The sequence below is a fragment of the Rattus norvegicus genome, chromosome 17, assembly GCF_036323735.1.
Source record: "Rattus norvegicus strain BN/NHsdMcwi chromosome 17, GRCr8, whole genome shotgun sequence".
In the NCBI taxonomy this organism is placed as follows: Eukaryota; Metazoa; Chordata; class Mammalia; order Rodentia; family Muridae; genus Rattus; species Rattus norvegicus.
Window position 1 is genome coordinate 70,890,879 of NC_086035.1, and position 22,179 is coordinate 70,913,057.

Genomic DNA, 22,179 nt, shown 5'->3' on the forward strand with positions numbered 1-22,179 from the left:
AATGTTCATGCCACAAACAATAGGATTCAGTCCATTAATAGGCTCATTCTCTTTGCTGTTTGAGAAGGGATAGGGAAGAATCAGAATGTTTCCTAAGTAAAGGAATCACCAAAAGGTTGAGATTAGCTAGGAGTCACCAAGCAGTGGAAGTGGAAAAGCCAGATCCTGCAGGAGCTTCAACTGAGATCCTAACTGTAGTACTCTCCTTTCTCACCCTGGAGGCACATGGAGGAGAGGGCTGTGAATGAGAAATGATACATGCTCCCATATGAGAAAAGTGAAGTCTTGTCTCGCCTGGACAGATATGATCGTTTTCACTATCTTATTCATTGAAGCTCTTCCCATTCACCATGTTGTAATTAGTAGCACAAAATCATGTGGAGTGTGAGCCTTTTGGTAGTGACATTTAAGATTGGCCTCTCTAGGAGATATGGAATATCCACATTCACTTCCAAAGGAAACTATACTCTGTCTATCTATCTCTCCCAAGACAACCAAAAAGTATATCATGGTACAATTAAAAAGAATTTTCACGTGTGCAGAAAGTGGATTAGCTTAAGTTTCCCTCAGTAGGGGCAGGTCCAAATAATATGTGGCATACATGTAAACAAATGCAACATTACTAAGCAACAACAGAATGAACTGCAGGTACTTTAAGTCACATTAATGGATCTTACAAATATGCTGCACAGCAGAAACTAGGCACAAATGAAATATAACTGATACTTTTAATGGTTCTTTAAAATACCATAGTTTATTTATTAATGTTCATTAGTTTTTCACTTTACACACTGATTGAAACCTGCACCCTTCTCCCAGTCTACCCACATGTAGCCACTTCATGTGTCCTCTTCCACTGAGGCCAGACTAGGTGGCCCAGTTAGGGGAACAGGATGCACAGGCAAGCAACAGTTAGGGACAGCCCCTGGTACAGTTGTTGGGGAACCTGCATGAAGACCAAGTTGCACATCTGCTATGTGGTGGGTGGTGGGAACAAGTTCCCAGGCAGGCTTGCTCTTTGACCGGTAGTTCAGTCTCTGAGATTCCCCAGTGTTAAGGTTAGTTGACTCTTTTGGTCTTCTTATGTAGTTTCTATCCTCGCTGGGTCTCTCAATCCTCCCTTCAACTCTTCCAGAAGACACCCTGAGCTCCAAGATGGACGGAGCCTCTCAGAGGACAGCCATACTAGGCTCATATCTGCAAGCATAACAGAGTATATTATACAGTGTCAGGGATTGGTGCTTGCCGATGAGATGGGTCTCAAGCTAGTCCAGTCATTGCTTGGCTAGTCCCTCGGTCTCTGCTCCATCTCTGTTCCTGCATGTTTCGTAGGCAAGACAAATTTTGGGTTGACGTTTTTTAGGTGGGTATTTTTATGTGAATTTTTATGTGAATAGATACTTTGCCTCCTGTGTCTGTCAACCACATGCATGTAGTGCTCATGAAGGCCAGAAGAGGGCAATAGGTCCCTGTATAAAAGAACTTTGTAAGCCACCAAGAAGTTTCTGGAAACAAAGTTGGTCCACTGGAAAAGAATATGATGTTCTTAAGAGTCAAGCAATCTCTTTTGTCCTTATGTACTTCTTAGTAAACACCTTCTTCAGATTCCAAATTGATAGACATTAATTCTAGAATATTGGATAGCCTACAGAAAAGTTATTAATAACAGTAATTGTTTCTTTGAAAAATGTTTTATAAATTTCAGGCTGCCTTGTATGTAATGCACATGAGATGGCAACTTGATATTAAAAATTATCATGTATTCTAGCCCCATATGTGTTGTTTTAGTGGAAATCTATGCATTCTAGGTTTAATTGAATAAAAAACCTTTAACATCAATACTTTCTTTATATTTATTCTCCCACTCTAAATTTCATAGTAATTTGATTATTTTCAAGTTCGCTCTTTTGTAATTAATTGTAGGATGAGGACATAAATTATAAAATATTGATCTACCATTTAACATCTTATCATAGTTATCTAAAATCAGGGACTGGAGAAATGGCCCAGTGGTTAAAAGCAAAGTCCTGGGACCAATGTTTGTATCCCAGCACCCACATAAAAAGCTAGGTTTCACATGAATACTGGTTATTACATCATCAAGTAATTAAACACGTTCTTCTGGTATACCCAGCATATATAAACACAAGTATTTAATATTTGAAGCAAATATTTTAAATTGGTCTAAGAAATGAATGCAATAGTAATGTTTAAGCCGTGTTTCATTTTGTAGGAAAAAAATTCAGTAGCTGCCAACTGTTTATGAACCAGTAAGCACTATTCTGTGCTGTCCCCTTTACTATGTCTTTCAGGATTACACTTCTGAAAATGACAATAGAAAAATTCAGGAAAAAAATTGCAGGGAGAAGAATAAGGATTTCAAATTTAATTGTTGATCTCTTTTTTATTTTTATAAAATTCTGAGAAGACTAAATTTACTTCATGAGGTATTGTTTCCTGTAATTAATTTATTTATTCACTTCACATTTTGATTGCTGTCCCTGCACCCTAATCCACATAACCCCACGCCAATCCTTCACAAAGTCCCTTTTCCCTCCTCTTCTCTTCTGAGAGGGTGAAGGTACCCTGGTATCCCCCAACCCTGGCACATCAAGTTTATACAAGGCTAGGTGCATGCTCTCCCACTGAGGCTAGACAAGGTAACAGTTACAGGGACAGATTCCACAGAAAGGTCACAACTTTAGGGGCATTCGTCGTGTTCCAGTTATTGGGGGAACCACATGAAGATTGAGTTGCACCTACTACATATGTAGGGGGGAGGGGCTAGGTCCAGCCAGAGTATGCTCTTTGGTTGGTAGTTCAGTCTCTGAAATCCCCAAGGGTCCGGGTTTGTTAGTTTTCTTGGTCTTAATATAGAGTTTTTATTCCCTCCAGGATGCTTAGTCCTCCCTTCCAACTCTTTCACAAGAGTACCTGAGCTCCATACAATGCTTGGCAGTGGGTCTCTGAATCTGTCTCACTCACATGCTGGGGTAAGCCTCAAAGACATCAGTTATGGTGGCTTCCTGTCTGCAAGTGTAACAAATTATCTTTAACAGTGTCATAGATTAATGCTTGCCCCTGGGATAGCTCTCAAGTTGTGCTGGATATTCCTTGGCCATTCCCTCAGTCTTAGTTCCACCTTTGTCCCTGCATTTCTTGCAGACTGGACAAATTTTGGGTTGAAATATATGTGGGTGGTTTATGTCCCTGTCACTTTAAGTGCTCAGTGTGGCTTCTCTGTTCTTTATGTTTATATAGCATGCAGTAGCTCATTATTTTCAGTGATTCATGATTATGTAGAGGCTTCATCATGGCCAAATGAAAATAAGTGTATTCAGTATTAAAATTATTCATCCAATCTCTTCTCTAATAATATATAGTATATGAGATAAAAAGGAGAAAAACTGCAGAAAACAAAGGCTTTATCATTATATAGTACGTTATTTTAAGTTAATCCTTCATATGAGAATGAGTAACTTTTTACATGTGGAATACTGCTTTAAATTTCTGACTCCTCCTTTCTGTTGGCTGTCCATTAGACAGACAATCGTAGTATTCAAACAGTTGGCACACAACAGTACTGTTAACCATTAGCCAGACAGTAGCACTGATTAATCATTAGCTAGGGAATAAAGATGGTTAAACATTAGCCAGTGAGAAGGCATGGCTAACTTCCAGAAAGGGAGTGTCACTTGTTAAGCATTAGACAGGAAGTTGATATATGACGTTTATCCACTTCCCCTTCAGGGCACCAGAAGACTTAGGACGTGCTTAGCCAGGGGAGGGAGAGACAATGAGCTCCAAACAGCACTGTGTCAAACTAAATGATGGCCACTTCATTCCTGCCCTGGGCTTTGGCACCTATAAACCCAAGGAGGTAAGAATACAGGCCTCTCAGTATCTCCAGGTTAAAGCTAAGCCATTTACAAGAGAGCAGATACTTAGATTTGCTCTGCATCAGGGTCCAGTTGTGTCCCGACTTGTTGATTATTCTTGTTAAATAGAGCTTACAGCAAGAGCTGCGATTGGTGGCTGTGGGTAGGAGACTGAGCTGGCTCCCTAGGTAGGGTGCATCAGGATTCAGGCAGAAGAACAGGATCTATATTCATGCCTGCTCTTCTCTAAGGAAAGATCCCTGCTCCTGGTGAGTCAGTAGGGAGACTAGCTTAATGGGCAACAAAGGGAAGGCCAAACTCTTAAAACATTTTCTCTGATGGTGCGTTCTAGTTCAGCATATAGTGGAGGTACAGGGTACATGCCTCAGTGGCATTGGGACATTAGCTCTAATTCAGTCAGCAACTTCAGGGACACGGAGAAAGTTTGTTTACCGTCCCTGCTATTTTGGCTGTGAGTGGGGAATCTGGGTTTCTCACGATGTGGCTGTGTTCTTTTCCTTGGATTTACTTGTCTGGCTTAGGCCTGCCTGTGAGTTTACTGTTCTCATTTGGGACCTGCCATCTGTAAGAGTGAACTTGGCTGTGAGCTCTGGGCTTAAAGGGACAGACCCGTGACCTAGCAATTCCAGACACTATGCTTTTCCTATGGCCATGTTTCACAGCTTCATAGAGAAGAAAGTCACCAGATTGCCTATCAGCATTCTTGGCTGCAGTATCAGAGGGGAGTCTCTGTGTCCACAACCTATGACACCGTTTTTCATTGCAAAAAGGCAAGATGCAGGGAAAGGAACATCATAACTCTGGGTGGCATCCTGTAGATCAGTGGTTCTCAAGTGTGGGTTGCAAACCCTTTGGACTTTCACAGAATTTGCCTATAAGATATCCTCGTTATCAGATATTTACCTTATATTACATAATAGTAGCACAATTACAGTCATGAAGTAGAAACAAAATTATTGTATGGCCAGCGATCACCGTGAAATGAGGACTGTATTATAGGGTCTTAGCATTGGAAATTGGGAACCTCTTCTGTAGAGTAATGCATGAAGCAAATATTTGAGAAATACTTCGGTTTGTTTCAGTGTAGCCATCAGCATCTCACAGTGCAGGTTCTACCAGAACTAAGTGAGGTCTGCCATGTCTAACTCTCAACTGTGGAATACTTATTGGTATTTATAATGCATCATTTTGATGGGGAGAAGGAGGACCCAGTAAAGATAATTATGAATTATTTGTATTCATTAGTGTATGTTGGATTTAGAGCCTGGTTGTCCTCAGTACGAAAAACATCATGATGGAATGTTTGCTAACCTGGAAGGACCTTCTTACTTTCTAGTCCTCATAAGACCATTTTATTGTGTGCTAAAGGACTTTCCCCTTGACTTCAAATTTATCCATCTCCTTCCTGTTTGACTCCAGAGTAATCTGGAGATATGAATAGGATTTGTTAATTTTGCAAAGTTGTAAAAAAAAAAAAAACAGGTCAAGGCCACTACTGGAGCCTCAGGTTGATCACTCACAGGATGGCCTTATTCTTGGATAAGTCCAGGCCGCTTTCCAGAACTGGTGGTAGAAACCAGAATTTTAGTCACTGTTTTTATTGTGAAAAGATAACTGTAGAGATTCTTTAAAAGATCACAAAAGTTACCTTGATTGACTTTTCAAACCCCTGTAAGCATTGTATGATTGTACATGCATTTGTGTGCTTATAAACAACGTATGAGGAGCTTGACATCAAAGCGATCCTCCACTGCTCTCACTTTTGTTTCTTCCTTCTTTTTATTGGATAAAATTTTTATTTATTTGCATTTCAATTGTTATCACCTTTCCTGGTTTCCCATCCATAATCCCCCTTTACCATCCCCCCTTCTTCCATGTGCGTACTATTCCACCCATCTACCCACCCCTACCTGCCTCCCCACCCTGACATTCCCCTACACTGGGGGTTCCAGCTTTGGCAGGACCAAGGGCCTCCCATTGGTGCCCAACAAGGCCATCCTCTGCTACATATGCAGCTGGAGCCATGGGTCTGTCCATGTGTACTCTTGGGTAGTGGTTTAGTCCCTGAGAGCTCTGGTTGTCTGAACGGATGTGCAAGCCCATAAAAAAAGAAAAAGAATACCGACCAACATTGCTCTCGCTTTATTCTTGTGAGGTCGGGTCTCTCACTGAGTGTGTAAATCAGTGAGTCAGCTCTCCTGGCAGGCCAGTGAGCTCCAGGGCTCACCCTGATGCTTCCCCCTCAAGCACTAGGACTGCATGCCTTACTCTGCTTTACCAGAGTCCTGAGAGTCTCAACTAAGATTCCCATAGTTGTTTGCAAGAGTGTGGCTGAGTGAGACATCTCCCCAGCTCACACCCTAAACCTTTAACAAAAGCCCAGTCATATCATTAGCCAAATATGGCAGCCAAGGAAATAATTTTAGATTTAATTCTAATCATGTCTTTATTTTTCATTTTTTTAATCATTTCATTCATTTACATTTCAAATGATATCTCCCTTCTCAGTTACCCCCCCACATACCCCCCACCCCATCCTCCCTCTTCTCCCAACCTTTTGTCTCTATGAGGGTGCTCCCCCACCTAATCACCCACTACTACCTCACTGTTGTAGCATCCACCTTCAAGAGCATCAAGCCTTTAAAAGACCAAAGGTTTCCCCTCTCATTGATGTCAGATGAGGCCATCCTCTGCTACATATATATCTGGAGTCATGGCTTCCCTTCCATATATATTCTTTGGCTAAGGGTTTAGTCCCTAGGATCTCTGGATGGTCCAGTTATTTGATATTGTTCTTCCTATGGAGTTACAATTCCCTTCAGCTTCTTCAGTCCTTCCCCTAACTCTTCTATTGGAGTCCTTGGGCTCAATCCAATGGTTGGCTGTGAATATCTGGATCTATACTGTTCAGGTGCTGGTAGAACCTCTCAGGGAACAGCCTTATCAGTCTCCTGTCAGCAAGTACTTCTTAGCATCAGCAACAGTGTGGTGGTTTGGTGTCTGTGGCTGGAAAGATGGTAATCATGTTCCTTTAAGACAAGTAATCTTTGGTTAAAGAGGCTGACATTGCAAATGAAGAATGTCCAATATGATGTATGCAAGTTAATTTGAATAAGGATATATTCATAGGGGAGGATTTTGTATGCCTGAATTTATGTCTGTCTGACAAAGCGAAGGGATATATAGAAACACTAACATAAGACATTTTTTCTGTCCAAGTCCCTCTTATTAACCTGGCCTTGCTTGGAATCCGTGATCTTTGCTTTCTCATCCTTTTGTAACAGAGTCTTAGCTGGGAGCAAGAAGGAGTGTCTGTGTAATTGTGTCCTGCCCCAAGCAGGCTTCCTTGTGCTCAGTTTGCTGAGTCATCCTGCTACATACGTTTAGTGTGACTTTCTAGCAGGCCACTGAACTCAGGGTGAGCATCCATCCGTTCCAGTAAGTAGCCAGGATTGCACAGGTATAAGGAGGTTCTTGGATGCAAAAGTCTTGCATTAATTAAAAAAGATCCCATGAAAGCAATTTTGTCTAATTAGCTTGAACATGGGACAAATTATGGGTAAACATTGGTTCTGTAAAGATACTTTTCTGTGACAATTACAATATCTCTGGAGATTTCATTGTGTTTTATAGAATAGGATGTGGGGTTGGGGATTTAGCTCAGTGGTAGAGCGCTTGCCTAGCAAGCGCAAGGCCCTGTGTTCGGTCCCCAGCTCCAAAAAAAAAAAAAAAGAAAGAAAAGAAAAAGAATAGGATGTGGGAATGAAAGATTGGGGTATTAGACTCTTCCTAGTCATCTTAGGAAGACTTTAAAAGACAAAGTTCGTTCTAGTATAACAAGCTCCCATCTAGGCTCTCTTCGAGCTATCTCTCAGAATATGCATCTCTAAATACATCCTTCGGTTCCTCCCTAGGTTCCCAAGAGTAAGTCACTGGAGGCTGCACACCTGGCTATAGATGCTGGGTACCGCCATATTGATACTGCTTATGCATACCAAATAGAAGAGGAGATAGGACAGGCCATTCAAAGCAAGATTAAAGCTGGGGTTGTAAAGAGAGAGGACATGTTCATCACTACAAAGGTATAGTATACAAGTATGCAAATGATTAAAACATAGTAAAACAGAGGAAATTATATTACCGAATCAGAAGTTGGTTAAAGGTGTCAATTGTATACATGAATAAAGGAAAGTGAAGGCAGATTTAACTCTATATAAAATTAATTTAGTTATTGAACATTATTTTATTAGTATGGATTTTATTTCTTAAGTAATTTTTACATTGTTTAATAAATGAACAAACATTAACCCTAAAATTGTAGCTGAGTTCTCATTGCTATGGAAGAGTCAACACTGAGTTTACAGGAATGCTTATAAATTTCATTCAAATACAGAAAATATTTCAGCATCAGGATAAATGACTATGCATATTCAGGTGATTTATTAATCTAGTACAACTTCCATTCTTCCACATCTGTAGCTTTGGTGTACTTGCTTTCGACCAGAGCTGGTCAAGCCTGCTTTGGAAAAATCACTGAAAAATCTTCAACTGGATTATGCCGATCTTTACATTATGCATTACCCAGTGCCAATGAAGGTAGGTGATTGCAATTGTCAAATGTACACATCTTTTCAGAAGGACAGGAATATCATCTTTATGAATGATTGAGATAAATTTCTTTTATAATTTTATACAAAGTTAACTTATGGGCTACTAAACTATACAGTAAGTTCCGCAGTCTATATTGGATAATGAAATGAGGTGCACAAGCAATGTCCAGAATCACAGATTAGAAGTAACTTCCAGGAAAACTTGTATTACACATCTTTTGCATTTGCATTACTAGATGTTTTCATAGGTCCTGTTCTTGTCTCCCTTCTTGGTGATGAAAGTGGATTCAAGACGGTTTCAGCTTCAAGGTCATTAACACTTTGTAGCTTTTTGGCATCTGCTCTTACAGAAATCTATCCTGTGTAAGGTCCCAATTGGCCATCCTTGGCTCACATGCCTGTCTCTCAACACATATGTATTCATGTTTATTACTAATCCTGGGTCGGGAGTGATATAAATTCTTGCTGTACTTAAATGCTCTGCAATGACCGGATTTCCCAGGAAACATGGAGCCTTTTCTTTTTCTAAAGGAAAGAAGAGACAAGAGAATAGAAGCCAAATAGGAGGTCTCATTCAGTTATTCAAAAATATTATTTAGGTGTAGACCTTATATGCACATATGTGTGTGTGTCTATGTGTGTGTGTGTGTCTGTGTGTGTGTGTGTGTGTGTGTGTGTGTGTGTGTGTGTGTGTGTGTGTGTATGTAACAGTTAAAGAAAGAGAGGCCATGGGTTTGAGAGACAGTAAGGACATGCATGGAAGGGATTGGAGGGAGGAAAAGGAAGAAGAGAAATGATTAACTATGTTATAATTTCAAAATTAAAATTATTACAAGAAAGAAAACATTTAATTATTGATCCAATTAATAGAGGTGAATGCACCAGACCAGGCTTCCAAAGATAATGCAAGTCTACATGCATATCAGTGTTTAACACAGTATACAGACTGATGCCTCACTCACTTATGGCTGCTTACTGTCTTATTTCAAAGATATTCCTTAAAAATTTTTAAAGAGCATATTTTAGTTTCTCGTGAATGGGAGTTGTTCTTGCTTGGATGTCTATTCCTTATGTGCATGCCTGGTGCATGCGAAAGCCAGAAGAGGGCATTGGATCCCATGGGACTGGAATGACAGATGGTTGTGACCAACTATGTAGGTTCTGGAAATTGAATCCATGTCCTCTAAAAGAGCAGCCAGTGGTCACTGGACTATCTCTCCAGCTGCTCCAAGAGAGTCTCAAACACATTGCTGTAGACAAGATACATGTTTTGTGAGATTGTTTTAAGGTTGCTTCTCTTTCAGTCAGGGGATAATGATTTTCCAGTAGATGAAAAGGGGAAAAGTCTATTGGACACTGTGGATTTCTGTGACACATGGGAGGTGAGTACTTCTTAAAACAACAGTAAAACAAGTGGATATAGGGAGAATCAGCTCATTTTTTCCTTGGGCAAAGAAATTCACTTTTACTCATAAATATTTTCTGGAGAAGAGGGGGAATTCATTCCTAAAATGTAAGGGGGTGAAATGAAGAAGGGTACAGGGCAAGAGGCATCTGGGTACTTTGCCACCTTATATACTAATATCCATGAAGTCTAGTGATATTGCAGAAACTCCTCTTTGGATGACACCTTCTGCTTCATTATCGCCTTATCTTGACCTCTTTGGATTTAAATCCACTGATCACCTGGGCAATACCCTCCTCCCAGCATTAGTGCCTATGATCAACTTAGGGTCTTTTCACACTGGCAAGTGTTCTACCACCGAATCATATGTCTAAGTCTGGATAATTTTTCCTGTAACTGGTCAACATTCTCTTTATATCCACGCGGTCAATCATAGGGATGATCATTTATTGCCCCTTCTCCTCACCAGATGTTGGAGAAGTGTAAGGATGCAGGGTTGGTCAAGTCCATTGGTGTGTCCAACTTTAACCACAAGCAGCTGGAGCGACTCCTAAACAAGCCAGGACTGAAGTACAAACCTGTCTGCAACCAGGTGAGGATCCACATCCCCTCTCCATCCTCACTTCTGTACTACTGATGCCCATTTAGTTCCCCTATGTCCAAGTGTCCTCTTGTGGAAAAAGACTTCTAAGAGCAGCCTCGTTGTTTCGAAGCCATGGGGAATTCTGACTTTAACCTTGGACCCTTAGAGTATTGATGAGAAGTAAGACTTACAATGATGCCCAACTGATGTGGAGATCTAGTGTTGGTCCATCAGGCAGAAGTCGAGCGTGGGGAAAGTGAACTTCTCCTTGAAATAAGAATAATGAGTAGATGTCAGATAATTTATTGAAAAAAATGGTGAAAACAAAAAATAGTCAGTGGCCAGGACTTGCATAGAATTTATGCTTCTTGACATTTTATTATGGTCCATCCTCACTCAGGATTTTAATAGACTGAGGAGCTGGTGTCTTTACACAATGATCTTTCTTGCTATCCACTAACTATTGTTTTTGAGACAAAAACTTACCCAATCAAATGTTATCAGAAGAATGCTCCCAAATTAGTTCTGTCCTTCAAGAAAATTTTGTACCAGTTTGATCTGTTTAATTCATGTGTTCAATTACATATAATTCCTTTATTTTACTTTACTGACTTTGGCATATGAGCATTTGATGAAATCCGATATCTTTTCATCACATTCTATCATAGGTTGAATGTCATCTTTATTTGAACCAGAGTAAGCTACTGGACTACTGCAAGTCAAAAGACATTGTTCTCGTTGCTTATGGTGCTCTGGGAACCCAGCGATATAAAGAATGGTAATCAGTTACAAACAGTAAATTGGAAGGAAGACTGTTAATTAGTACCCCAACACTCAGTTCCCAGAGAGATGGGGATCTTTCTTTAGAAAAACCTGGTGAAGCAGTATCTTAGTTTCTTTTTCTGTTACTCTGATAAAATACTCTAGTGAAAGCTACTTACGGGAGAAAGGACTTATGGTTCACAATTGAAGGGCACAGACCATAAAGCCAGGAAGTCAAGGTGTCAGGAGCTTGAAACAGGTGACCACTTCTCCTTAACATCAAGAAACAAGGAATGATGAACACCAAGACTCACATCACTTTCTCCCTTTATACAGTCCAGGATCCCTTGCTCAGGGAAATGAGCCAAGGCAAAATTAATATGGGTCTTTCCATATCAGTTTTTCATAAGATAGTCTCACACAGGAATCCCAGAGGCTCATCTTCTAGGTGATTCTAGATTTTGTCCAGTTGACAAAGATAGACATAACCATATGTATAGCCATCACACCCAGGCTAGAATGGGCCCTCTACTGTGGTTTGAAATACTGTAACATAACCAAAACCTTGGCCTTGTGAGCTCATTCCTCCTTTGCTTCTAGGGTGGACCAGAACTCCCCAGTTCTCTTGAATGATCCAGTTCTTTGTGATGTGGCTAAAAAGAACAAGCGAAGCCCTGCCCTGATTGCCCTTCGATACCTGGTTCAGCGTGGGGTGGTGCCCCTCGCCCAGAGTTTCAAAGAAAATGAGATGAGAGAGAATTTGCAGGTGATAAACTCTGCTCCTTAGTGTTCTTATACAATATTTTCTATATGCTTGCTTCCTTCAAATCTATCGAAGTTTTTCTGATATCAAGCCCATATTCTTAGCATTTCCTAGGCATGTGACTTTTCAAGTACATTGAGATATGTTTTGATATGAGAAATGTTATGTCTGTGACATAAAGTCACCATGGCTTGACAGATTTAGTGTTGGAAAAAATGTAGATATTGGTTTGCATTGTCAAACAAGTACTGTCTACCCTTTTCCCATGGACTTCTTTATTTTCTGAAATAACGGATTTTGCCTCAGAAATCTTCATTCTTATAATTTCTATGGTTGTTATATTATTTCACTGCATGATCAAATATTCTAATATTCATACACATGCATGCCTACATATATACTTACAGAAATACAGGCATATGCAGGTGCATACAGACAGACATAGTACGTTCGTACATACATACATATGTGCATATATGCTGGTCAATTGTAAGTTCCTGTTACATACATTTACTTGGGTTATTCTTTTAAAATGTCAAGTAAATATATATTTTTTTTCAGAGCTGGGAACCAAACCCAGGGCCTTGCGCTTGCTAGGCAAGCGCTCTACCACTGAGCTAAATCCCCAACCCAAGTAAATATATTTTATTATTACATATTAGCAGTTACTATAGAAACTACTTTTACATAGAAATTTAATATATAGAATTCTTATTTACTTTAGTGTTCATTAATTTAAAAATTTGCCTTAGTTTAGCCTGAAGTTAGTGAAAATTATCTGTCTGCACTGAGTCCCTTCACATATCTTTGAGGAACAATTATACATGTTTTTGGGATGATGAGGCCTCTCAAGCTCAGATGACTGACTGAGCTCTTCCTTGGTTTCATATAGGCTTCATGTGACTGACATGTTTCCCAGAGTTTACTCCTGCAATTACCTATAAACCAAGGCAATGAGAAACCGTTTATGACAAACACAGAGTTGATCCATCATGGGGTCTGTAAAGTTCAAATGTCCAGTGCAAGTTACACAGCAGCCAGGATTCAAGGGGTAGGAATAGACACCACATCCGTGGGTGAAGGAGATAGAATACTTCAATGGCGTGCAGACCAAGAACTGTGGATTATAATCAGTCTGCTGCATTTGTAGTCTCAATGGCATTTACTATGTAATTCAGAAGTGGTTGCTGAAATATCTTCTTCCCAAGTTTTTATTAGTTTTGATTTCTTCTCATGAACAAAGAGGATTTACTACAGCCTTCACACTTTTACTTCCTGTTTGAGATCACATCCTTTTGCTTGTTAGACAAATGATTCTACTTCAGTATTTTATCAAGAGTTTGTTATTTACCCATAAACTGTTCTCAAGAATGCTCCCCTCCAAGTGATTCCCAATAGGCAATCCTCTATTGCATATCCAGTTGGAGCCATAACTCTCAAATGTATCTAGGATAACAAAAAAAAAACAGGATAGCAAAAACCATTCTCAATAATAAACGAACCTCTGTGGGAAGCACCATCTCCGACCTTAAGCTATGTTACAGAGCAAGAGTGATTAAAAACTGCACAGTATTATTATAGCCACAGGCAGGCAGATCAATGGAATAGATTTGAAGGTCAAGAAATGAACCCAAATACCTTTGGTCACTTGATCTTTGACAAAGGAGCCAAAAACATCTAATGGAAAAAAGTCAGCATTTACAACAAATGGTGCTGGATCAACTGGTGGTCCACATGTAGTAGAATGCAAATCTATCCATTCTCATCTCCTTGTACAAAGCTCAAGTTCATGCGATTCAAGGACCGCCACATAGATCCAGATACAATGAATCTAATAGAGGAAAACTTGGGAAAGATCCTAAAACACATTGGCAGGGTGGGGGTATATTTCCTGAACAGAACAACAATGGTTTATGCTGTAATATCAACAATAATATTTTTAAAAGCCTGCTCATTCATTCATTTGGATAAGTCTTAACTTGCACAATATTGAAAAAGCATTGTTTAGATTTTAATTATTTATTGATGAATTTCAGAAATCTAACTCCCCATTGAAGACACTGATTTGTATGAGGTATTTCAAAAATTTGCTCTAAATATGTTGGAAACTATGTATAATAGTCTTTTTAGTGATCTACTTTTCTTTCCAAGCTACTCTTGAGATTATCTCGTCTGTGGTGTTATGCAAATTTAATATCTCTCAAAAGCAATTTCTTTAATTTACTTGGTATTGACTAACCATGAATGTTTTGGTAAACAATGTTCTTCATTTTTAGGAATGTACTACTTCCATTGCCCTTGATTCATAATATGTGAGTCATTCAAATGCAAAAATATTTGTACTTTTCTGGCAGGTTTTTGACTTTCAGTTGTCTCCTGAGGACATGAAAACACTAGATGGCCTGAACAAAAATTTTCGATATCTTTCAGCAGAGTTGTAAGTAATGTTGAGGAACACCTCAGCTCAATGTGTTTCACTTCAAGTAGTTTCTTCCCTCTTCCATTCATGCGGGTTCAGAAACTAAATGCCCTATTTGTCAGCACATTTCCCATGGAGATAGTTAATAAAATATTTGTTTCTGGGTTTCTGAAATGCAGACATGACAGCACAAAGCACAGAGAAGGTTTTGAAAGTCGTATTCAAAAGTAAGAAGAGAACCTTCCAGTAAAGGTTTAAGAACTTAAATAGCCACACGAAGATCTTAACAAGATTTGATACAGGCTGCAGGCTTGTTGCAGGGTACTGGATCATGCTGTGACCCCCAAGATTGTGTTGTTTACTGGAAATCACCCACCTTTAATCCGAGAGCTTTCTGCTCACTGTAAACAGAATTAAATAAAGTCAACCATAGGTCAAGTGGCAGAGCAAATAACCAGTTGACAGGGAGACAATCTGAGAGTTCAGGGTTCAATCCCCATTTGGGCCACCAAATATTGTTTTTTTAACAAAATCTCCATCTTTCAATTTACCAATGAAGACTTGGGAGCTATATGCTGGGGTGAAATCCTACAAGCTCAGAGAAGCAGAACAAGCATCCAGCTGACCTTCCTCTTCAGCTGATGCCTCAAAAGGAAGCTTTCCTTGATGCTATCTCAAAAAGTCCTTCAAACTGAATGTCCTTTCACTTCCACTTCCTGTGTATCTCTCTATCTATCCTCTTGATTTCCTCTTGCTCTATATGTTTTTTTTCTATGTTCACTTCCTTTCAGCTAGTTGCTTGCTCAGCCTTCTGACCTATGGTTGGCTTTATTTAATTCTCTTTACAGTAAGCAGAAGGCACTTGGATTAATGGAGTGCTAGAGCTGAGCCTCATCAGAACTAGAAAATGTTTTTTCCAGTAAACGACAAAATCATGAGTTTCATAGTTTGATCAAGTATCCTGAATCATAGATTAATAATGATGACAAACATAGAATGCACATATATGTACATATGTGTACATATATGTGCATATATGTACATATATGTGCATATTTATCTCAACCTGTCATCTATAATCTATCGAGCATTGTTTATCTACTTATCTATCTATCTACATTCTACCTATCTTCTGCTGGTGAGAAGTTTTTGTTCTCAGTAGAAATAAATATGATAATGCTTGAAGGAGGATTTGAATATCTACACTATAAAATGGGTTATATGTTAATTATCATTATTAATGTATTTGTGACTATAGAGAACAATAAAGGCACAGGGAAATTGTAACTCAGTGATTGAATCAATGTTATACATAATGAGTGTGTGTTCTCAAATTTTACAAGTTAATAATATTTATCACTGCATATTTTGGATTGTTAGTCATATATAGCAGTTTACCCATTTTGCTGATAGTTCCTTGGACTTGTGAGCCCATTGTTTTTACACACATTCTTTTTCTAACTCAGTCTAATACAATACATTGTAGATGATAGACGTGAGTGAATCATTCATGGATTATTGAGAGTTAAATGGAAGTGGAAGTGGTAGGCTTCAATGTATGTGTTATGATGTTTTTGTATTGCACTAAAGATAACATAATGCTTTTCCCTCTAAAGATGAAAAATATTTTGGGAATTCTTTCTTTGATTGATACAGAAAGGAAACTAAGGGAGATGAATATTTATGAACACTGGTCTTTGTGTTTTCTGTTCTAGGTGAAGGGACATAACTTAAGAATAGATAAATAGATATAGATATAGATATAGAAAATATTTAAAATTTTTGATGGAACATTGCAAATGACTTGAGACTCTCTTATTCTACACCTAATCAGAGAATGAAATGATTAGCTCTCACCTTGATTGCGGCTGTCTAGGTGTCACATTGTTACATTGCAGATACAGACCATGGGGCTCATGTTTGTCTTTGTTTCCTATTTAGTCTTGCTGGTCACCCAGAATATCCATTTTCAGAGGAATATTAACATGGGGAGCTAGTTATGATTTCTACCTGCCATCCCTGTGTGTGGACAGTGATGCTGATGATGTAGCCTAGATGCTGCTGGATGGACATATTGTTTCAGATCAATCTGGACGGCTCAGCAACTCACATTCAGCTGAAGCTCCAGCTAATGGATGCAAAGAAAAGGAAAATAATTTTGATGATACTCTGAAATATAAAATTTTCTCTTCAAAAATATTTTCCTTGTCCTTTTGTTTTTGTTTTTGTTGTTTCTTGGATCATATGACAAAAAAATAGGTGGCGTTTGGATAACAATTCCGATTTATAAACATTTCACTATAGGGAAAGGTGGTGTTTTCATTTCAGTGAATGGCTGATAGTCATTTATGAGTCAGCAGGCCTCAAGGATTCAATTAGAACACACTTCACAGAGTCCAGGAGTCTCATAGTCCAAGACTCCCAGTACAGAAGGTCAGGCAAACTTGGCAAGGTTAACCAACAGTATAAGGGCTCTTTACCTGCTTAGCATTAGGATCTTAGAACTGAACACAGAAATTCATGAGATAATTTGTGCTAAAGAGAGGGGATGAGAAATAGCCCAGTAGGATCAATAAACCTCAAAATGGGGGACTTCAGGAGGAGAGAGTTGATCATAGCTCTACCTAGAAATGACGCCAAGGTATATATACTTTTAGGTATATAACATAGTGATGTTTTTTTTTTAATCTCTTGGAACTAAAGTAATAGGACAGCAACTTATTGCTGTGTACATGGTAAAATTGTTCTTGATGAAGGCACCATTGGATACAGCCACAGTTTTAGGGACAGAAGAAGACCTAAGCGTTTATCATATAAGATTATAAGAATTTTAATAATTTATATAAATTACATAATAAAGATCCTTACTTATGGGATACAGTTTTCCATTTGTAATCACATTTAAATTTTTTAAACATTTGCTTTCAATTTCTCACCATATCCTCAAAGCTTCTACAAAGAAGAGAACTTACCAGTGCAGACTGTGGGCAGGATAGAGCAACTTTGAAGTTGCTGTACACGGAGCAAAATGTTCCAGTTCTTTTCTTGGGTCCAGGACATTCAAATGGAGATACTGGTATATAGTATAATGTCTAAGTAGATGAAAGGGTACCAGGATTAAAAAAGAAAATATTCAGATCTCCTCCAATGTGGACAATGGTGGGAATGTGCTGGAGTTCAGGAAAAAGGATTATGAGTTATCAAAATCCACATTTGCCTTTATGAGAGCAAGTAGGAGGAGTGTAATAATGAACACGGTAGTGACAGAGGAGGCAGAGGGAAACTGAGTTTGTGGAGTAAACACAGTTGACATAGAGTTAAAAATGCCATTTTCTGATTGGGAAATTCCATTCATTCTCATAATTAAAGGATAAGCTCTTTAGCTTAATTTTTTGAGAGGCTACCTATAGGTGCAGACTACTACAAGACTGCCAGGGGCACATTCAGTGTCTCTGTGATGATCAAGTATGTGGTAGAGGTGGAGTGTTTTGTGTGATATGAAGAGAGGCACAACTGGAGAGATGACAGTAGTGAGAAACAGCCTTATGTGAATAGCCTGCTCTGCCCCCTGAGGCCATGGTGATGTCCAGGCCCATGCTACTGCTGAAGGCCATGTCTGGATATATGGCCTGCAGCATCAGGTTCAGTGGGGGAGAGATGACTCTGGTGGTAGAGGCACTAGAAATCAGACAGGCTAAGCAACCTAGCTTAGCCCAGATCCAGGCCCAGATCCAGGCCCAGATCCAGGACTTTAAGTTGACCCACCCCAACATCTACTCTGTCTATGAGCTGCTGGAGCTTCTGAAGGGGCCAGTTCTGCAGACCTAAACTGGCAGGATCTTCATGAATCAGTACAACAGGAGGATAACAGAGATGAGTCTTAGTGAGGGTCCAGTATTGATAGTATAGCAAAAACCAGAGGCCTTGGACCAGAGCAATGGCTCACTGTAATGAACATTTGCAAGAAATGCTGGTTGGGCAAAAGTGTATACTGTGTGACTAAGTGTAACTTACCACAGCTTCCATGGTAAGAAGTTTTTATTTAATCTTTTATTTTTTATTTTCTATAGTGGGGGATGTTACAAGGACAGAGAGAAGATATGGAAGGACTAGGAGATGAGTGTGTTAGGTTGCATGTTTAAAATTCACAAAGAATCAATAAAAATAAATTAATATTCTCTCATTCATGTTTTAAAGATTTTAATATAATTAGTACCATCTCCTTTCCTTCCTCTAAGCCTTTTCATATACCATATATGCCGCCTTCTCTCCTCGCTTTCAAATTCATACTTTTTTAAAATTGTTGTTGTATACCTATATTAATATATACATATATTTATTAATACATAAATACCTTTTTCTGAGTCTATATAATGTTGCTTGTATACACTTTTTTTGAGACTTACCATTTGGTATACTATAACCAATTAGTATAGTCTTCCCTGGGAAAGACTGTTTCTCCTGCTCTCAGACTTACCTAGTTGTTTGTAAAGAAACCATTTTTAGAATTGGACATGATAAAATGTGTTTATAATTCCTGAGAAAGCAAATAGTACATAAAGCAACCATGTACCCTTCAAAACTTCAGAAATAATGACTGCTTAAAACTTCAAGTCTTCTTGTTTTTATCACACATACAATATAACCATGTGACAGTGGATGATAACATGTTCCCCGCTCTTTGAAAACATTCATTAAAAGCCTTATTCATGTATTTAAACATTCTTCATTGATGTAAAATCTATATGCTCCACTTACAATTATTTCACATTATTGCAACTTTTCAAATCCTATACAGATGCTCTAACATTCACAGCCATGCAATGCTTCCCAACTCTTCTATGAATTACTTTTATGAGCTCTAACATTACATAGTCGTCTGTGATTTGACCACAGTGATAGATCCTGATAGCTGTAGAAGAGGTGAAAGTCATAATTGGTGCTAAGGTTCAGTTTGGCACGCAGTTTACAACAGTAGTTAATCATTCTACATCTAATCATGACTCTACTGCTCTTTTACTGCAATGTTCTCACTACACTGTCATGACTAAGCACAATAATTACTAAGCAAAAATGTACTTGCCAAGTAAGGGAGGTTGAAAAGCTTATTTTTCTTTTCAATTTTCAACTTAGATTCTTGAGAGTCAAAAAGTCAGAAACACTCAATTGTCATTTTAATGCCCTCTCTGTGTGTACTACTGTGAGCATGTCCTGTAAGATATCTGACTGTTTCAGTGCATGTCTGATTAGGAAGAGGCTTTGTGGGCTGAGGAGATGGCTCTGTGGATAAAATGTTTTGTTGGCTTACTTTAAATTATTTTACTGTGTTCTTATACCTCTACCTCCTTTCTGATCTTTTCTCCACCCTAATCCCTCCCAATTCCTTAAAAGTAGATAGGAGAGAAAGAAGGTTAGAAATGAAAGGGGGAGTTGACCTCTATAGGCTGCTCTCTGCTGATTAGGGACTTTGTCTTTTGGGCCTACTCTAATCATTGTCCATCAGGATATCCCCAACTTCTTGTCAAACTGCAACAGCAAGCAGAAGCAGCCAGCAGAGCAGTAGCAGGAGTAGTAGAATCAGCAGTGGCTGCTTTCTTCTTCTTCTTCTTCTTCTTCTTCTTCTTCTTCTTCTTCTTCTTCTTCTTCTTCTTCTTCTTCTTCTTCTTCTTCTTCTTCTTCTTCTCCTTCTTCTCCTTCTTCTCCTTCTTCTCCTTCTTCTCCTTCTCCTTCTCCTTCTCCTCCTCCTCCTCCTTCTTCTTCTTCCTCCTCCTCCTACTCCTCCCCCACCTTTTCCTCCTTTCCTCATTTCCCTCTTCTTCCTTTTCTTCCTCTTCTCATTCCTTCTCCTCCTTGCTCTTCTCTTCTTCCACTTTGTTTTTCTTCCTCCCCATCTTCTTTCTCCTCCTCTCCTCCTCCTTTTCTCTCCTCCCCTTTTTATTCTTTTCCTCCTCTTCCTTCCATTTTCTCCTTTCTCTTCCTCCTCTTCCTCCTCTTCCTCCTCACCTTTCCTTTTCTTCCTCCTCCTCCTCTTCTTCTGAGTACCTATTACTCCTTTCCAATTTGTGACATTAATTCCTTCTCCAATGTCCCTAGAATTCAACTATTTGCAACTGGCAAAAATTATGCACCTCCTAGAGCACTAGAAAATCATAGTTAATGGCTGTGGACAAACTGAAGAAAACCTACATTCCACACCTGGGATTAAAACAAAAAAATATATTCATATAATGTAACTGTGTTTTAAAAGAAAACAAGGGGTTGGGGATTTAGCTCAGTGGTAGAGCGCTTGCCTAGCAAGCGCAAGGCCCTGGGTTCAGTCCCCAGCTCCGAAAAAAAGAAAAATAATTCTCATTACAGTGGTACATGTGTAAGTATAAGGATCTGAATTCAGATTCCTAGAATCCAGGTTAAAAGCCTGTGTGTAGCCTGAGTCTTTAATCCCAGTGTCTCTATAGCTGGGTAGGAGACAGAGATGGGAGAATCTTTACATCCCATCTCTGTTGGCCCAGGTGAAATAACTACTAACATTGTGTAGAGCATGTAAAACTATTTACTGTGGTTCAAGATATGGTCTTACTCTCCTGAAAGATGTTCTAAATATATCATAAATCTTTCTCCTGGGGACAAGGTTTGTCACCTGGCTAATCCTATAATCTTAGCCCCTCCTTCTCCAAGTGTAAGGTTGCTGGGAGGAATTCTAACTTCTTGTAGTCCATTGTTTTTAATATTCTTATAGCTGCAGAGGGACAAAGTAACTCTGTAGAATATCATAGCTTCTGTGAGACCTATAGTTGTGGCTCATTGTTTCTTGTATTGTGTAATCAAGTGTGGAGAGTTTTGGGGGGCCACTTTTAGAAACATGGCAGAGATTTGACATCAGGCCAAGACAAAAGAAGTGGGAATCTGACTTTTGTCCAGGACTCAAGAAATAGGCTCAGATTAAGAACATGTACATTTGCATTAATGCAAAGCTCAGAGTATGCTCTAGTGAGGTCTGTGTGGCAGTCCTTTTGCCTTGGTCATCCTGACTAGCTTCTAGAAAGTTGTTTAAAGGATTTTGTTTATTGCCTTGCTTGTTCCTTGACCCAGAAATGATCTTATTATTTTGCATGTACTTAAAGGTGGTATAAACACGACTGGACAAAATCAACTGTCTTGAGCCTCAGAATTGGCTGGGGTCACACTACAGTGTTGTCTAATTGTCACTTTTCTTGCTCCTGCCCTGGAGAACCTGTTGATTGACTGAGCAGGCTTAGTCAAATGGCACCTCAATGTTGGAGCTCCAGTAAGGAGGACACAGTGAAGAACACTGCAGGAGGAAGTGCACAAAGTAAAGTAAAGATTTGGGACAGTGGTAATTGTAAGAAGGGACAAGGTAGTGGTAAAATGGTGTGTGTGTGTGTGTGTGTGTGTGTGTGTGTGTGTGTGTGTGTGTGTGTGTGTGTTTAGAGGAGCCAAGATAATTCTCATAGATGCTTTAAGTCTTTGTACCCCAATTAGAGATAGTTAAGTCTCTAGACTTGAAAGAGAGAGAGAGAATGAGTTTGAGAAGAGCACTCCTTCCCACCTATCCAAGGATACTTTGGTGAAAGAGAAGGAAAATGAATGTAAGCTGTTTCAGAGCTCTCCTCTGGACAGGAGGAGGTTGGGAGACATCCTGCTTCCTCTCTGGCTCCTACTGGAGGAATGCTTAGTTCTGGTTCTTGGTCCCTTAGGTAAGATATCTGGGTCCCTTTGG

The 22,179-nt window shown here is 39.2% G+C and overlaps 1 protein-coding gene and 1 long non-coding RNA gene across 28 annotated transcripts in view; one reads left to right on the forward strand and one right to left on the reverse strand.

The window, feature by feature from the left end:
• Nucleotides 1-16,640, forward strand: part of Akr1c13 (aldo-keto reductase family 1, member C13) — a 33,409-nt gene extending 16,769 nt beyond the window's left edge. For 3 of the 7 annotated variants that reach the window (XM_017600632.3, XM_006254190.5, XM_039095920.2), the window contains 8 exons: nucleotides 7,814-7,981; nucleotides 8,379-8,495; nucleotides 9,814-9,891; nucleotides 10,384-10,506; nucleotides 11,166-11,275; nucleotides 11,860-12,025; nucleotides 14,377-14,459; nucleotides 16,383-16,640. In XM_017600632.3, the coding sequence (XP_017456121.1) occupies nucleotides 7,814-7,981; nucleotides 8,379-8,495; nucleotides 9,814-9,891; nucleotides 10,384-10,506; nucleotides 11,166-11,275; nucleotides 11,860-12,025; nucleotides 14,377-14,459; nucleotides 16,383-16,425 (888 nt within the window). In that variant the 3' untranslated portion in view covers nucleotides 16,426-16,640. Of the gene's footprint in view, nucleotides 1-1,974; nucleotides 2,448-2,895; nucleotides 2,994-3,750; nucleotides 3,881-7,813; nucleotides 7,982-8,378; nucleotides 8,496-9,813; nucleotides 9,892-10,383; nucleotides 10,507-11,165; nucleotides 11,276-11,859; nucleotides 12,026-14,376; nucleotides 14,460-16,382 lie in introns of those variants that run through there. The other 4 variants (XM_006254191.2, XM_008771874.3, XM_008771873.3 and 1 more) reach the window with 3 other exon arrangements.
• The window catches only part of LOC134482872 (uncharacterized), a 51,962-nt gene continuing 30,522 nt past the window's right edge, over nucleotides 740-22,179 (reverse strand). For 4 of the 21 annotated variants that reach the window (XR_010059507.1, XR_010059505.1, XR_010059502.1 and 1 more), the window contains 5 exons: nucleotides 17,414-17,533; nucleotides 13,374-13,468; nucleotides 11,439-11,531; nucleotides 10,689-10,764; nucleotides 8,141-9,034 (listed from right to left, as the gene is read on the reverse strand). This is a non-coding gene — a long non-coding RNA (uncharacterized LOC134482872). Of the gene's footprint in view, nucleotides 1,198-6,445; nucleotides 6,929-8,140; nucleotides 9,035-10,688; nucleotides 10,765-11,438; nucleotides 11,532-13,373; nucleotides 16,570-17,413; nucleotides 17,534-22,179 lie in introns of those variants that run through there. The other 17 variants (XR_010059508.1, XR_010059503.1, XR_010059501.1 and 14 more) reach the window with 12 other exon arrangements.